The following is a 17,358-nucleotide window of genomic DNA, read 5'->3' as shown; positions in this document are numbered from 1 at the left end:
CCACTGGTTTACAGCACGAGTTATGATGATTCAAAGAAATACATGACGGACGACGGACAAACAGTGTACCTAAAGGCGCCTGTCAATCATATTTGTACTCTTGAGTTATTATAGGGTAACATGAGCACCACAACTTCTACCAAAGTTACAAGAGTGACAGATATTTCTGAATCTCTTTTCACTGGTTTGGAGTGGGCGGGGCTCAGATGGAACAAGCTGGACAACATCTGAATCAGAATCTGGTAAAAGTTGGTGGGTTGTAGGCTGACTGTCAATCAAAACTGATGAAATCCCACCCACATGGTCACAGTTTGTATGAATACATTTATTATGGCATAATCAGTTTCTAATATTTCACTTTCTTACCAAATTCATGTCATTTTTATTAGCTGATTAGCAATTTCTAAAAAACTAAGGAAATCCATAATGATAACTAGAAAATACTCTCAGATCTTCCTCAATGAGTTTAAATATGTCATTTTCAAACGTAGTTGCAGAATGCTAGTTTATACAGACTGACTCCAGCTGGGCTTGAGCACTGTGACCATAAGTTTGAGTCAGTTACCTCTATTACAGTGAATCTTGTTCCAATAATTGACACATTCATTAATATACCCAACTTCAGTTGAACAATGTGGGCATCGGATGCCCAGCCTGAGCATGCTACAGCTATAAAGGGCAGAAGAGCTGGTTTGTGGTTTATGTTGAAAAAACAGATCAATAGGCAGGAGAAGTGCCTTTGCTAAAACAATGTTTACTGAAACATAGGGCAAAAGGGAATCCAGGGAATTTGAATACAGCGAAATGAAACTGAAGAAAAACAACATCAAACGAAAGAGAGCTGCAGCCTCCCAGCAGGCTGCCAACCCAGTGAAGGTCTCTTCACCTTCCTCAGCCTCCCCTGACTGGAGCCGAGCGAAACATCCAAATCACACGGACTAATACCATGAAGACGAGATCTGTCCATCCATCCATACCAATACGCTCACCAAATATTATAGAAAACGACCCTACCTCAACAGTGCCACGCCCCTCCCTGCTGGGAGGGTTGGACCCACGCGGAGCTCTGACCTAACCTAACCTAACCCTGGGGGGGGATACTCGGTGGGAATGCCCTGCCCCCTTTTTGTGGAACTCATTACTAAAATGCCCCGTTCTAGAAAGGTCTTGATATGATGATCCACAGACATATGTTGCTGCTTCCTGTGTGACCTTTCTTTATACAATGTGTTGCTTTGCAAAGCGCCAACTTTAAGGAAGGAGGCACTGCTTTAATTAGTTATGTGTATTATATCTTTTAAGAGTCCCTCTCAGGGTTTAGGCAACATTAGATATGTATTTCTTCCGTGTCTTTTTGGGCCAGTTATTGTTTTAAGCTGATTGCTTCTGTGTGCAGCACGATTGCCCAAGCAACAATGTTCCCCTTGGGACAATGAGGTATATCTTATCTTATGTTATTAAAATGCCCCTTTAATAGTTTGTGCTTCTTTGTGAAAAATACATTTTAATGGGAAGTTATATTCAATAAGATCATATGAAAAGTGTAACGTGAAAGAAATCATGGCCGGATGCGTACATTTGACTACTGTTGCCAACGTGTTAGCCATAACAGCTTTAAAATGTGTTAATATGTCAATGTATTGTTCAGTGTGTCCTGCCGCCCCCAAAAATCAATAAATTATGCTTCAAAATGTCCTTGACTGAGCCTACCCAATGGCAAATTCACAAATAATGGGTTGTGTCCGGTAGCAACATGAATCGAGTACCATTTAGTCTGAAGGTCTGATGAACAGCTGTCGTGCTAACACAAAGCAACTTGTCTATTTGACATCTGACAGCAGTTATCCATGCGACAGCGTATGAATGAGGTCAATGTGTTGGCTGAGACAGAAGCTCGCGGTGGGACATTCTTTTTTTATTGTGACCATTTATGAGTCTGTGCCGCAGAGCACATATAGGTGAAATAATACATCATTGATGAGGAAAATATTAATTACATTCTCTTATTTAGACATTTTTTAAATACCGGCAGCTCTGTGCATTCAAGCACAAGGATCAGCAGCTTCATTGATTATTTAAATCTTGTTTTTTTTTCTCATTTCCTTCAAAGAATTCATGTAGTGGAGATTTATTCATTTCATTTTCACAACAGGCCCTCCATGCCAGAATAAATTTGTTTGAGTGGACACCCTTTTATTAATGCGCTTCAGTTACCAGCAACTCTCTGAAGACACCAATCACTTCACTGGAAGTGTGTGTGTGTGTGTGTGTGTGTGTGTGTGTGTGTGTGTGTGTGTGTGTGTGTGTGTGTGTGTGTGTGTGTGTGTGTGTGTGTGTGTGTGTGTGTGTGTGTGTGTGGGGGGGGGGGGGGGGGGGGGGGGGGAAATCAGCACTGATCTTTGTGAATTGGACTGTTTTTGCAGTGAGGCTCATTTGTATTGAAAGGGGCCAATCTGCCACCAAATATCTGTTAATGACCTCATGGAAATATGTGCAAATAGCACGGGGAGCACCGAGAAGGCTATCTGCTTGGCGTGCATGTCACTCTCAGAAATTAAAACGTTTTCTTATTTTCACAGATTTAGCGGATCCTTATGTGAATTTAACCCTCAGTGTTTGTGACAGGTGTTGAACTTAAGATCTGAAAAATACGGTTTTCCCATAATGAAAAGATAAAAACATGCAAAAACATTTTAATTTGTAATCCAAATTACACATATACAAGGATTCAGGATATTAGCATGTCATTTTTCAGAGACCACAGCCAAAAGAACAACAACAGAGAAAAATACAATCTGTACATATTTCAGTTTACAGTGAGTAGCCAGTTGGAGTACCAGAGAACACTAAGGCAAATCATCAGCAGACAAAAGAAACGTTGCCTTTTTTAAAAATGGAATCCACCACAGCAGAGTATCGAGAAGTATCGTTGCTACAAAACAAGGACCGACGTCTCCCTCTGTTAGCAATCGGCTGCATAAGTTACATTGTGAGAAAAGCAAAAACAGAAAACAGAAGGTATCCATCTAAAGTCTAGCATTACTGTACATTTCTTCTCACTAGCTTTGGACCACCAGTGGCTCTTTTGTACAGCTCTGGGTTTGAACCCCAAAGGCCTCAGCACGACGTAACACTGCTCCTCAATGTGACGCTGGCTTTACCAGCATGAAGGTACCCAGAGACCTTTTACCCATTCACTGCAAAAGGTACGGCCAACTCAATATCGTGACTTGGTGATCATAACAAATTACATATTTGCCCGATTTTAAGATTTTTTTTCTTCCTTCTGGGTATGTAACGTGAAATAATAGATATTCAATGCAGCAGATTTTCACCACGTTGAGCCACGTACACCAAGAAAGAGTTGCATTATGGGTTGTTCGTGGGCTAGAAACGTCCTGCTAGTCCTTTGGATGTGTAATGGAAACCAGTCCAACTCTCTGGGCGTCTCAACTGCAGAAAGCGCTTCAATATTATCATTGTTTCTATGTGAAGAATGAACTGCACATGAATACATATTCAAAGAAGCTCACCGTGGTCAATTTAGGTCAACTTTCACAACAGCAAAGTGTTTCCCCGTCTTCAAAGAGTCCTTCCAAAAAACGGTGTTGGGGGAAAAAGGGCCAGTATGGTAATACGTAGGGCGATATCCACACACTCGAGTATCGCGATATGTTTATTGATACTGTTTTTAAGAGTCGGGATGAATACCAACAGAATTAGCAACGTAAAATGTGTTTGCACAGTACATCACATGTTCACGTAGATATTCGGTTTTTCCTGTTCCATTTCTTCTTCTTTGATTTGATCCACCAGGGACCATGAATGTCCATGTAAAAATCTGGTCATGACTGAATTCTAATGTGTGTCAGTTTATTGATCTGACTGTCGCTCTGAAACCAAAAGTGCTTCACATGTTTTTAGATTTAGTGTTTCTCTCGTTGCCTTCAATCTTTGTTGGTGTTTTTCTGCTTTTAGTTTCCTTTTATCTGCACAAGCACATTAATGGAAATCATATTTTATTATGGTGTCTCTCGCCACTTTGCTTCCTCGTGTTTTGTCGTCTTGCAAATAAGCTAAACTACATCCCATTTGTGAAAGAACATAACCACAATACTTAAACCATACTGGGAAATAATAATTCCTGTTCGTAAAAAAAGAAAAACAACTCAATTCAGAGAGATTGTTATTTAAATGGTTCGTGGCGCTAAATGTCCTCGATGGTCTGAGTCAGAGCAGGCCGCCAGGAGGCCGCCATTGTTAATGTGGGCGGATCTATGTATGTATGTGTGTATGTGTGTGTGTGTGTGTGTGTGTGTGTGTGTGCATGTGTGTGTGTATGTATGTGTGTGTGTGTGTGCGTGCGTGTGCATGTGTATGCGTGTTATCACAGAGGAATGGAACATCCTGTACATGGAATGACTCCAGCAGTGATAAAGCTTCTGGTCAGAGGAGACTTCCGTGGTCAGTTAAATATTGTGAGTGGGTCACTAATTAAAAGACCAAAAACGTCTATGTGTGATTCTGGGAGTGCGGTGGAAAGAGAAAACCTATCAACACCCAGAGCCGTACAAGTGAAGCCGTGTTTCTGCTGCCAGGATCATCAAAGGCGTCTCATAATAGGCTTTGCCCTTTTATAGTGTCCATCCAGTGTGTCTCTGTGGAAATAACACACACACACACACACACACACGCACACACTATCGTGGCGAAGTGCTCCTCCAGTCGCAAAACACCGGGAGCTTTGAAAGCAACGCATAGAATCAAGACTGAACACAATCAAAAGAATGTACAAAAAGGCACATTTGACCCCAGTGCTCCTGTACTGTGAGATTCAAGTGTAAATGAGCGTCTGTAGCAGGCTGTTGTAGCTCTTAGGCCCCTCTGAGCGCACACGGCTCGTGCGTGTTAGCACAGAGGCCGACGCTCTGATAGTGACGTCCGTTAGCCTGAATGGCTAGGCCAGGAGTCCCAATGGTCCCTAGTGTCATCGACTGTCGTCAAGTCTCTTTACAAGCTGAACCGTGATGAAGCAGAAGGGCCGATCCCATACCCCAGAGCGTTTACCCCCCGTAATCATCGTTTTCCTCAGCCCTCAGGGGAGGGTGGTTGTTGCAGGTGGGGGATGGGGTGTGGGGGGGTCGAGGTGGGGGAGGGGGGCTAGTCGTCCCCTCCGCCGTACAGGTCGGCCAGCTTGCGGAAGCGCGGCCCCCAGTCGCCGAGATAGTCGTAGTCCTGGTCGCCGCAGCTCGAGGAGGAGTGCAGGGAGCTGAGGGAGCCGGCGTCGGAGCCGCTGCCCTCGTAGTCGAACACCAGCAGGGAGTCGTAGGGGGGGGCAGTGGGGTCGTTGTCCGCTGCCTTCAGGCCCTGCAGAGAGAAAGGGAGGGGGGGTGAGCAAAGAGAGAGAGAGACTACGAGGTGCCTCTCGTTTATCCGAGGAGGTCTACTTGCCGGAATTCAAATAACAAAAGAAAGATGAAAGTTAATTGCCATGTATAATCTTTATTTAAGTAAATTAATATTGAGTTTTTCACACTTCCTCTTACACCTCCCAACTAAACTTCCTGTTTCCATGGTAACTGAATGCTCGCTTGCATCATTACGCCCAACAGAGATGTCAGGGAAGAGAGATGTCTCACTCCTTAACCACTTTCCCCATTTCGGCAAGTGCTAGATTTACTAGCCCATTGAGGCATTTTACTGTCCCTGGGAAAGCGGGCTCTACGGCCCCTTATGGGAAGGGAGACTGATAAAACCTACGCACAAAGCCTGCGTTTGATTTGGGATAAACGAGCATACGCATTCATACCGCACGTTAATCCTTGGAGTCCGACGCTCATCACCCTGAAACCAGAGGGCATTGTGGGAAGTATTGATGAAGCAGGACTTTCGGATCATTACAAATCGACACTGCCCTGTTTAACACACGACGGTGCAAGAAGCAACACTCCCAAGTGTCTGTGATGCTGAGAAAAGCAGAATTCATGGTAGAAAGAGCTGTAGAGCTACGATGATATCTAGCACAGGATTATTGAAATCGATCTTTTTGTTTGATAGTAACTGTAAAGCTAAGGGTATTATAGAAACCTGTGTTCATGCTTTGAGCAGTGTAAGATCCACGGTGAACCCCGGTCAATGACCCTTGTTGACCCCCTCAGACCATATGACAGCAGAGTTTACCTGCCCAACGATTCAAAATGTCAACCTTTCCATCACAACAGCCTACTTCAGCTCCTGGAGAGATCCGAATAAGTGTGAGCAAGATCCCTCTTGTTAAGTAGAAAGGTTGTGCTTATTTCTCTGAGTGGAGGGGTTGAGATGGACAAGGAGGGATTATGGGGGAGCGTGGACAAGAGGAGGATTTGGGTCAGGTTGGACAGATGCTGCCTCGATCTCCAGAAGGAGATTCAGCAGATTAAAGACCTAAAGCCAAAGCACGATTTAGACATTTTTATTTAACTGGCAGAATAAAAACATGTGGCCCAAACCGGCAGTCCAGAAAAAGGTGTGTTTTCTTCCCCCCCCCAGAGCGTTCAATCTGACACGCAGCGGAAATGTTTTGTGTGCCACGTCTTGTCGTCTGACTGAAGACACTCCCGTCGCTCTGGAGCTCAATGGGAGGAGGGAATTAACGCTGAGAGGGAGAGGCATCAGCTTGTCATGTCTGTCGGATTAAGCCGTCGAGATCGGCTCGCCGTGTCTGACGGCTCCTGCTCATTATTCAGAGCTCTGCTCGGCAGATGTCTTTATGGCAGCCCGACCGAACAAGACGCGGCGCACAAACAATTACGGGAGCATCGGACGTGCGTCGTGGGCTGTGTCGGCAATGGTGATGAACCTACGCCGCACCGCGGGTAGCCCCCACTGCCTCAGGACGGCGGTGGCGGTTATCAACCCCGTTAGAGGAAGAGTTCAGACGTCTGTGTGATTAACTCTGAGCGCCATGTTAATCCGTCTGAGGGAGTGGAACGCTTTGCAGAAGGTTTAAAGGTACTCTGAGGCATTCAAATACTCGATACTCACTGGGGCGTCTACTGCACTTTTATACATTATGTCAGTCACTTTTTTTTTTTGATACACAGGTGTGTGGATGTATAGGAACATACTCATGTCTCACATATGTATATGATGCTCCAGAGGTCTTCTCATCGATGCGTCTCAAATCTAACGTTTTAAACTTTCTCCAAACAATCCCAAAGAGTCACTTTACGAACTCCACTAGAACCAGTCCACCGCACAGCCCTCTAACACGTCCGCCTGTTACTCCATTTATTTACTTCTTCCAAAACAGTGGGGAAGAACACTAGGAGTGAATATACCAGGGGTTTTCAAACTAAATTATGACTGGTAGTATAAATACTGCATGATATCTGGCATTACGAAATATTATTTTTGGGGGCCTGGTGATGGTTCCCCGTCGGCAGACTGCAAAAAATTATAGGAGAACGCTGCTGTACTGTTTGCTATCACATGTGCACCCACAAATATAGGAAATAGCGCATACTAGATATCTATATATACAGTATATAGTACGAAAATGAACAGAATGAGCAGCATTATCTCTTTAAGGGACCGTGGACGGCCTGCAGACAGTCTGTGGGATTAATTGAACTCAATAGATTTACCTGCAATTAGGCAGCCAAGCTTCATCCAGCTAATCCTGACCGCTAGCCAAGCTAATTAAGCATTACACTGGACTCTGTGTTTCTCTGCCTCGTGTCTGTTTGTGAGACTAACGAGTGTTAGTGTGCACCCTGATATCACTGATATATCTCTGATACTGATGTATTCTTTCATACCAGGGGGGCAGACTGAGCCCAGACCTCAATGTATTTTAAATCTGCTCTGTTGTTTGGATACAGCTCTCTTTTAATTAGCAGTAATCCATCGGATTGTTACAGTGGGTTAGTTCCCACACAAGGAGTGACTGTTTGAAATAAACTTGTTGAACTCCACTATCCCCAAATCCTGTAAGGTGATGAGGTAAACAGCACACATCCCCGGCCGGTCTTTCATGCTTCATACCAAAGAAACGGGATGAAAGAAGTCAAAGATGTGAGGCTGGCAAATCTCAAGCTCTTTCTGGACAAAGTGTTTGCTTCCTGCTGTCGAAACAGACAGTTTGTATTTCACTCAAGTGGTGATTCGACACTTCCTGCGCGCTGAGAAGTTTGCGTGCCCGACTGCCAGAATTTAAATCGGACGAAAAGATTGAATCTCGGTAAGCGAGGATGGGACGCCACTGACAGTTTCCACAAAGACGTCAGACCCGGTGTGTGTGTGTGTGTGTGTGTGTGTGTGTGTTGCCGTACCTCGTGGATGAAGTCTCCGATGTCTCCTGGGTGGGGGGCGGCAGAGCGGATGGGGTACTGGTGGTCATGGTGGAGAGGCCTCTCATCCAGACGTCTGATCCCCACCTTGATGCACTCTGGCTCCAGGGCGTCGGGCTGCTGCAGCTGACTCAGGTCGTAGTCCTGGACACACCAAACAACACAAGTCAACTTCATTCTATTCCTACAGCACCAGAATCATTCAGAACTCAAGGTTGGTTTGATTGGATTCATGCAATTGCATATTTAAAAAAAAAAAACATCGCAGAATAAGCAGGGGAGGCCAGAAGACTAAAAGTCCATCAGAAAGCTGCAGCTGATTCAGAACGTGGATCACATCACTCCAGTTCTGAGGTCTTTGCACTGGCTTCCTGTCCAACAAAGAGTTGACTTAATCCTGCTGCTCGTTTAAAAAGCACTGAATGGTTTAGGGCATGAATACATTTGTGATTTGCTGCTACCATATGGACCTTCCTGACCCCTCAGGTCTTCTGGTCTACTTCCTTTTCCAAGAGTCAGAACTAAACATGAAGAAGCAGCGTTCAGTTCTTCTGCTCCGCATATCTGGAACAAGGTCCCTGAAAACTGCAGGTCTGCTGAGACCCTCAGAGACCCCTAGGGACCCTCGGCTCCTTTAAATCCAGATGGAAGACTTTTCTGTTTGCTGTTGCCTTTAATTGAACAAGATTCAATTAATCAATTTCTGCATCTCACGACTGCATTTCACTTCTTAAACGGCACTGCAACTTTTATTCTATTTTTTTTTTTTTTAGCTTTTTAATGTTTTACGGACTGTTTTTAAATGTTTTAATAAATGTTCTTCATTGTTTTTAAATCTTGTTTTCTTTTGCATTATGTTTTGATGCTTTTAATGGTTTTATGTGAGGCACTTTGAATTGCCGTGTTGTTGAAATGTGCTACACAAATAAACTTGCTATGCCTTGTTATCCCGGGTCTATTGCAGCTCCAAAATTAAATTTGAAAAATCTGAATTTTGTGTTAAGTTATTATCCTGTATAACACATGCACAAATTAGAAAAGTAAAATGAAACTAAAAATAAAATCACTAAGATTAAACCATAAAGTGGCAATCTTAAAAGGTCCAATCAAATGTCTTTCAAGTCATAGAAGCGACCTGTCATGTTATATAGCATTGAAGACTTTTGAAAGATTAATTCAGGATATTAAGGCCATATTTTTAGATTGCAATGTCTTTAAAAACGTTTTAAGGATCTGTGGCAACCCTTTGCACATTAATACTCATGCAGAGACCCTGGTACTGTCCTGAAATATGGTAGACTTCTACTTAACAAGAGACATCATCTGTCCTTGGCAGAATATCTAGGCTGCTGTAAAACTTCAAGCTAAATGAGAAAAACAAGTTTTTGGCTAGAACTTTATTACCTATACCTGCACAATAATGTATAGTTCCTCAGTATGGCTCTGGCTGTAAAAATACCAAACGTCTGACAGACCAACACCTTTCTTCACGTTGAATGAGTCATCACAGCAACCATCCAGAGACCAACTCATGCTCTCTGGTCTCTAGGGAAATCGACTAAAGCGGCCTTTTCAGGACAATAACAGCATGCTGTGGACTGACCTTGGGCTTTGTTCACAGATAATGGCCAACCAACAGAATACTTTTCACTGAAGAAAGGCGGAGAGCCCTTCAGTAACATGGCAGGGAGGAAATAAGTGCTGTGTGCTTCTTCTTCTATCCCTACATAGGCCTGAGAGAATGTCCTTCCACTGAGGACATCTTTTTCCTTTTGATGGACTTTTATTTGAAGAACTATTCCAGGATCTATGCATGTTGGGCCCGTTTCCTGCACCCTGTCTACTTTACATTATTGCTAAGTTTTCCTTCCAGGAGGTCATTAGTTGCCATTTATTTCATTCAATTATTCCATCGTTAAATGTTCACGGCAACACAGTATATGGTACTTGCAGACTAATTTGATACCCCTGCACTGCATTACCATAGCACTTTAAAGTAGCATTTATAACAATAAAAGCAGACAGTGTTTGCTGTGATGGATGACCAAACTCAACCTCTAATTTCTGCAAGCTGGGTTTTATGTTTTATGACAATGAAGAAAATAAAGACCATCTGGAAACACTATGGTATGTGATGGTAAGTGTGCATAGCTGCACTTAAAGATGCAAAACACTGCTAGAGCACTATAGAAGTATATTTGGGGTTTAAGCACATAGCTACTGGACTTTTACAACATTCCCACAACCACAAGGCGCCAGAGCAATGGAGCAGCTGCCCCCCACTATAAGACCTGGGGCGCCTAACGCCGTTTCCTAGGAACTCCGTTCACAACTGTAGCACATAACAGGAGATTGTCGTGTCAGACGCGTTCTCACCGACGGGCAATATTCCATTTGGTTTAGGCAGGGCATGATGTAAAGGTACGTTGCTGTAATTTGGCATTTTAAAACTTTTTCATAAGAAATAACACTCTTTATTTACGAGAAATCACAGGAAGTAAAATCATCGCGGTTATCCTTTTGGCCAATGCCAAATAGTTTTTTGGTCGACGCCATCTTGGTTCTCTTCAACTTATTGATAAACCAAAATGTTACAATTAACTTTCATGAAGTGAAAATGTACTGTGAACTGAAAACTGACCATAAACTCATGTTTTCTGAGGGAATAAATCAGGAGAGAAGTAGTCATGTTCTCAGACTTCTATACAACCAGAGGAGTCGCCCCCTGGTGGTCAGTAGAGAGAATGCAGCTTTAACACATGAAGCATAGACTTCTATACAACCAGAGGAGTCGCCCCCTAGTGGTCCGTAGAGAGAATGCTGCTTTAACACATGAGGCATAGACTTCTATACAACCAGAGTCGTCGCCTCCTGATGGCCAGTAGAGAGAATGCAAGTTTAAAGCACTCCAGCATTGGCTTCACTTTTCAGATTCAAAGGTTGGTCCTGAGCTCACGTTAACACAGAGAACAGCTCATACTTTAAGTAATATGTCTTATTTGTGTTTTAGCCTGACTGACTCTCCCAGGTATCACAGGTTTAAACATATCAACTCCTCCACATCGCGCCACTGGGCATCTTTTTAATCGTTGAATCCCTGCAGCAGCGACCGCATATGTATTGTATAATTCATTACGACTGCAATCCAGTACCGAATAATGTATTTGGGTCCTTATATGTGAAAGGGGGGTTAGTCGGGGGCACAGGCAGATCACAACAACATTACTGGAAGCCAGAATTATTGATTTTGATAAGCTGGAATCCTAATTAGAGTTGTTTTTGCTCCAAGGCCATAGAATTGCACAACAACGCTGCAGGGGGTTGAGCTGTGATGCAATGTTTGGTCATCAATCCAAAACAGCCAATTTAGAGCCTGGATGACCAAAGTCAGCTTGTGTCAGAAATATAGGAGCACTTTCTTCCACTGTGACTGCTGCTACAATCCACCAGTAAAAAAAAAAAATACATGTAGATACATGTGGTGACATCCTAACTTACTTCTCTGGTTTCTGGCTTCGAGAGAGAGTAGCTCATGTCCACAAATATTGATAGACATTTGCATTGGAAATAACACATTTTAATTCTTAATGTGGAAGTAATAGTTATAGGTTGTTGGACCTGGAAGGATTAGAAGCGAGGGAACAACTGCTATCAATAAAGGTACGAGTGTGTGTGTGTGTGTGTGTGTGTGTGTGTGTGTGTGTGTGTGTGTGTGTTGCTGAGAGCTCAGCCTGTCTCGTATCCAATGCTTAAATCCAGACAAATAAAGACACAAGCTGTCGGAAACTAACATGGGACTCTAATCAAACAGAAAACAACAACACTATCCAAGGCCAGTGCGACATGTTATTGTAGCGATACAAAAAGAAGAAGCAGACTTTGTTTTAGTACTGCAGAGACATCAGGAATGTTGCTTCCTTCCATGGACTGAATCACCCAAAGTTCAGCTTCCATTGTGTGTGACACTTAATCTAAAGTGTTGTGCGATAGGCTGTCTTTATTCATGTTTTACTTTTGCCATTAACTTACATTTGGTTAACAATGTCAATATAAATTTGATCACGTCTGGTAAAATCTTCATTGCTCAAAACAACGTACAGGGTTTAAGGAGTCTCATTCAAACATTATATCCGAATGAAAAACACTGAGAAGTCAAATCATAGAACTACAATGGAAGGAGTCTGTCTGTGTGTATTTATGTCAGTGTGTGTGTGTGTGTGTGTGTGTGTGTGTGTGTGTGTGTGTGTGTGTGTGTGTGTGTGTGTGTGTGTGCGGACGTCCTTCAAGTTTCACGGCGACCCTTCATCCCAGCGACTTCACACTTGGCGGGTGTGTTTGCTGAGGACCAAAGGAAGAGCAGCGTGGAGTGTGTGAAGTTGTTTGGATGAGTGCTTCTTGAGAAAGCTGCAAGGAGGCCAAGCAAGTCAGCTGAACAAGCACTGCAGTAGTGTTCAAAACATTCTGTTAAGACCCTTTTGGGTTTCCGTTGCTCGGTACAGTAGAGGGTTCTAGTTTTACTTGTTGTGAAGTGTGCTTGCAAACGCCACACTGAATCACTGAGCTCCATCACGAGCACGACCACAGACACACGCTGGGGCTGAATGTGTATGTATATATATATATATATATATATATATATTAAAGTAGATCCAATCAGAGTTAAGAACGTTAGATTGTGATTCTATATGAGACATATGAAGTAAAACTAGTCATGCACAGCCATGCCAGCAGCTCTGAGAGGCTGTGATAAGACACAACAGTGTTTTGAACAACATGCTAACATCAGCATCATGCTCACAATGCTAATTGCTGATGCTAGGCAGGTACATGGTTACCATGTTAGCACCATTTTATAATAAGTACTATGCACAGTGTTCATCAAGGCAGCTTTCAAAGTATGGTAGTACCTTAAAGCTGCATTCTCTCTACTGACCACCAGGGGACGACTCAATAGGTGGTATAGAAGTCTATGCTTCATGTGTTAAAGCTGCATTCTCTCTACTGACCACCAGGGGGCGACTCCTCTGGTTGTATAGAAGTCTATATAAAATGACTACTCCTCTCTTGATTTATTCTCTCAGTAAACATTGTGAACATGAGTTTATGGTCTCAATCTCTAGTTTCAAGTCTTCTTCAATACAGCATGATGTTCATTTAGACTATAAAACAGGGTGTGCTTTAGGGCGGGGCTACAAGGTGATTGACAGGTCTCTACCATCGCAAAGTCCGATCTGGGAGCTGTCCGTGTTATCTTAGAACTTTAACCCGTTTTGCAGCATGTTTTCAGTTTGTGAAAGTCATTTGTCATTTTTGTTGTCATATTTACGTTCGGTTGTCCTTAGCTGTGTTTCTCCCTCTGAATATATTTCACTGCCCAAACTACAATTACCACCTTGAAGTTGTATGCATTTGCCAACCAGTCAAATTGCAGTTTACATCCATATCTGTTAAAAATGTCACCACTTAATTGTATCTGTCTATCTTTGTGTGAAATTGGCATAATTAGCATTTGATTCCTTGAGTTTTAGCCAAAAATGTTGGCAATCAAAATCTAATCGGTTCATCCCTGAATCTGAGAGGATATTTGGGCAAAATTGAAAGGTGAGAAGGGATCGGACAACCCGAAAGCGTAAAGCCTTCTGTCTCGGCTGTTGCTGGAGCATAATACAAACGATCTTCTGGAGACCATGTAAGGGATTAAAAGTAAGGGACCATGAATGTCCGTACAACATTTTGTTGCAACGAGGAGAAAGTGCTGGACTCGAGGCTGTGGCTATTTCCTGCAAGCAGTTCCGGTCCAAACGATTAGTTTGCAATGAAACAGCGCAGTGCCTTATATCCGGTGACTCCCCTCCCTGTACAGTAAGTGTGTCTGTGGTTGCACATACACAGTGCAGCGCCCTGCCTCCTACAGCCACTGCAACAAGCTGCTGCAGTGGGAAGTAAAACATGCTGTCAGTCTCGTCGGCTGGGTAACTAAGGGTTAACCATTTTTTCTCCCGCAGAAGTGTGCAGTAGCTTATGTGCTTGGCACCAGTAGAGGAGTTGGGTGGAGGGACACAGGAAATTGTTCTCCAACAGAAAGCAATTAATCCTGTTTAGCTCCTCTTTTGTAGTACACTTAATCTGAGCCGGAGGACAAATGATTGAAAACTGTAGGGAAGCAGAGAGTGTGAGTGTGTGTGTGTGTTTGGCAGCATCATGTGTATTTGACTGTATGTTTCCTTTATGTGTGTGTTTGAGTGTGTTTGAGTGGGGGTGATGAACGCTAGAGCAGATTGGAGGTGATTTCTGTCACAAGCACCAATGGCACTAAGGTAGTAACCCTAAAAGGAAAACCACCAATCACAGGAAATGTAGCTCAGCCAATCAGAAATAACACAAGACAATAGAGCGAGAAACCTAAGCTCGAGTGGGTGAGTTGTGTGTGTGTGTGTGTGTGTGTGAGTGTGTGTGTGTACCTGGTCCTCCTCTCCTCCCCCCTCCTCGTCATATTTCAGGATGTTGTCTCGCACGTCGTCCTCTGGGTCGATGAGGAGCTGCTTGGCCTGACGCTCCTTGTCCCTCCTCTTCATCCACATGACAAACAGCAGCACCAGCACTGCAGAACAAAGACGAAGATCCAGACATTATTTAATGAGAGAACAAAACCCGTGTTCTACAGCTCCACTAGCAACACAAAACCAGAGGCAGCAGTTTACACCCGTTTCTGTCTTGAAATGTCATCGCCTCGTCAATTTATCCTCTTAGACATTCGTGGGAAAATGTCATAATTAGCATATGAATTCTTAAAGTGGACTTTGACCAGCAAAACTGTTCACTCGAGGCATTCCTGACAGGTATTCGCTGTGAATGCAGCATGGGGTGTGACGACAGTGCTTTACCAGGTGCCCATTTAAAAAGGGGGCGGGACCCGGTGCTCTGAGACACCACTGGACGTAACAGTGGACTGTGTGATGGCATGTCTTGACATTCTTAAACGTCTCAACGTCTGGAAACACAGCTTCCTCGTTAAGTTTTTTTACACACGCATCGCTAGAGCAGCCAGTTCTCCCGGGGATCCGGTTCACTCTCATTAATGCAAGATTTGTATCACAGCTGCAAAGCCTCCATTATCTCCTCAGCCGCCTGTAGACGGTCAAAGTTCAATACCAAACAACAACTGAAATCCCCTCACATGGGACTAAGTATTTGAGGGAAGGACAGAAACACACAGCTCTTATTTAGAGACAACTGGCTTTATTAACTTGAAGTGAATCTTTCTCTGTTTGATCGTATTAATCCGGGTGGACTTACGAGGAGCTCAGGGTGTGTGCATGAGTTTGTCGTCTGCTGTACCTGAAAAGGGCCAAACTGCATCAGGGCGCCGAGTGAAATTCTAAGTGAGGACAATTCAAACCCCAGAGAGGCGATTTGAAAGATGTCTTGTCACCATTAGTAACATTTCCCAGTGAAAGCGACGGGGAGGGCTTTCAACGAGCCATCGGGCGGCACACATCTCGTCCATTTGAAATAACGAGGATGCTGCCTGTGCCCGGCTCCAGTTGGCCTCGTTCCATAACGCGGTCAATGTGCCACATAGTGAGCCGAGGCCCGAGGGCCGGTAGCCCATTACCTCTGTTGTCTCTTCTCCTTCCTCTTCCTGTCCTCTTCACACGCTGCCTGTGAACTCAAACATCCAACATCTCTACACAGCTGCTAATGGTGGCGCCATAGCAACTGTCAAATATTTGAATTGAAAACTCCCCGCAGATCGCTCATTAAAGAAACATGCAGCTTTCTAACTTTTTAGGAAAATGTAAGACCAATTTTTTTAATCTCTTCAAAACCCGAACAAGAAAGTTTGATCCGATCAGAATTTCTGCCTTTAACACCAAACATGTTCTTTCATTTTTTTTTAAGTAGTCATTGACATAGGCTTTGTGAAATTCATCTGCCAAACCAGAGGACATGTACCGTATTTTCCACACTATAGGGAACACTGGATTATAAGGCGCACTGTCAATGAATGGTCTATTTTCGATCTTTTTTCATATATAAAGCGCACCCGACTATAAGGCGCATTAAGCGAAACAAAACAGTCAGTCAAACTTTATTAAACGTGTTCACAATAACTCTCAACATTGTTCAAACGTTAATGAGCGTATTCACAATAACTCAAACGTTAGCGTAACTCTGTGTGGTCTTCTTTACTCTACAGGTCATCTTCTTGCTTCCTCCACTTCCGTACCATTGATTCATTCATGTTGAATTCTCTCTCAGCTGCTCTATTCTCATGTTCTACTGCGTGACTGACAGCCTTGAGTTTGAAGTCTGCGTCGTAAGCGTGTCTCTTGACGGGTGCCATTTTGGGGTCCTTATACACACACACACACTGTAATATTATGGCGAAACACAGTATGTATTACTCCACGTCGCTCCTGACTACAGTAGCCGTAATGCTGCAAGCATTGTGTACCACACAAAATCGCTTCGAGGTCAGTAAGCACAGCCAGAATTAATCCATATATAAAGGCGCTCCGGATTATGAGGCGCACTGTCGTTTTTTGAGAAAATTAAAGGCTTTTAAGTGCGGAAAATACGGTAATAGAAGAGTTACCGTTTTCCAGTCTTTTCAGTGACCAACTGAATCTCTCCAACTAATAATTGAAACTCCTTTGAACACCTTCATTTCAGCTGAAACGTCCTTCAGGGCTTCCACTCATAGTCACACTTCAGCTTTATTCGGAAATTCCACTTCACTTCTCACTTCAAATAAATTCAGCAATTACACCTAAACAGATCTTGACCCCTTCACCTCTTCCACAAAAACTGACTCTTCAACCAATTTGCCAACATTTAAATTCAACACTTCACATACACATCATTCAGCGAAACCATCAAGCACTTACATGTAAATTGCCTTTTTGAACTTCTCTCAGTGATTCTGCTTCAGGTACAAGTTCATCTCATTTTTTTTTTTTTTTTTAAAGTACAGTTGTTTATTTTAACGGTCACATTAAAATTTGAAATCTAAATTGTATTTATT

At 43.3% G+C, this 17,358-nt stretch overlaps 1 protein-coding gene across 1 annotated transcript in view; it reads right to left on the bottom strand.

Annotated features, from left to right (window-relative positions):
- Positions 1–5,160: 5,160 nt before the first annotated feature.
- LOC117729557 (cadherin-2-like) overlaps positions 5,161–17,358 on the bottom strand; it is a 69,683-nt gene continuing 57,485 nt past the window's right edge. Inside the window, exons 14-16 of the mRNA XM_034530751.1 lie at positions 14,792–14,931; positions 8,313–8,474; positions 5,161–5,367 (exon numbers count right to left, since the gene is read on the bottom strand). Coding sequence (XP_034386642.1) covers positions 5,161–5,367; positions 8,313–8,474; positions 14,792–14,931 — 509 coding nt within the window. The remainder of the gene's footprint in view (positions 5,368–8,312; positions 8,475–14,791; positions 14,932–17,358) is intronic.

The sequence above is a fragment of the Cyclopterus lumpus genome, chromosome 4 (assembly GCF_009769545.1).
Source record: "Cyclopterus lumpus isolate fCycLum1 chromosome 4, fCycLum1.pri, whole genome shotgun sequence".
Classification (NCBI taxonomy): domain Eukaryota; kingdom Metazoa; phylum Chordata; class Actinopteri; order Perciformes; family Cyclopteridae; genus Cyclopterus; species Cyclopterus lumpus.
This window is presented reverse-complemented; position numbering and strand designations above follow the sequence as displayed.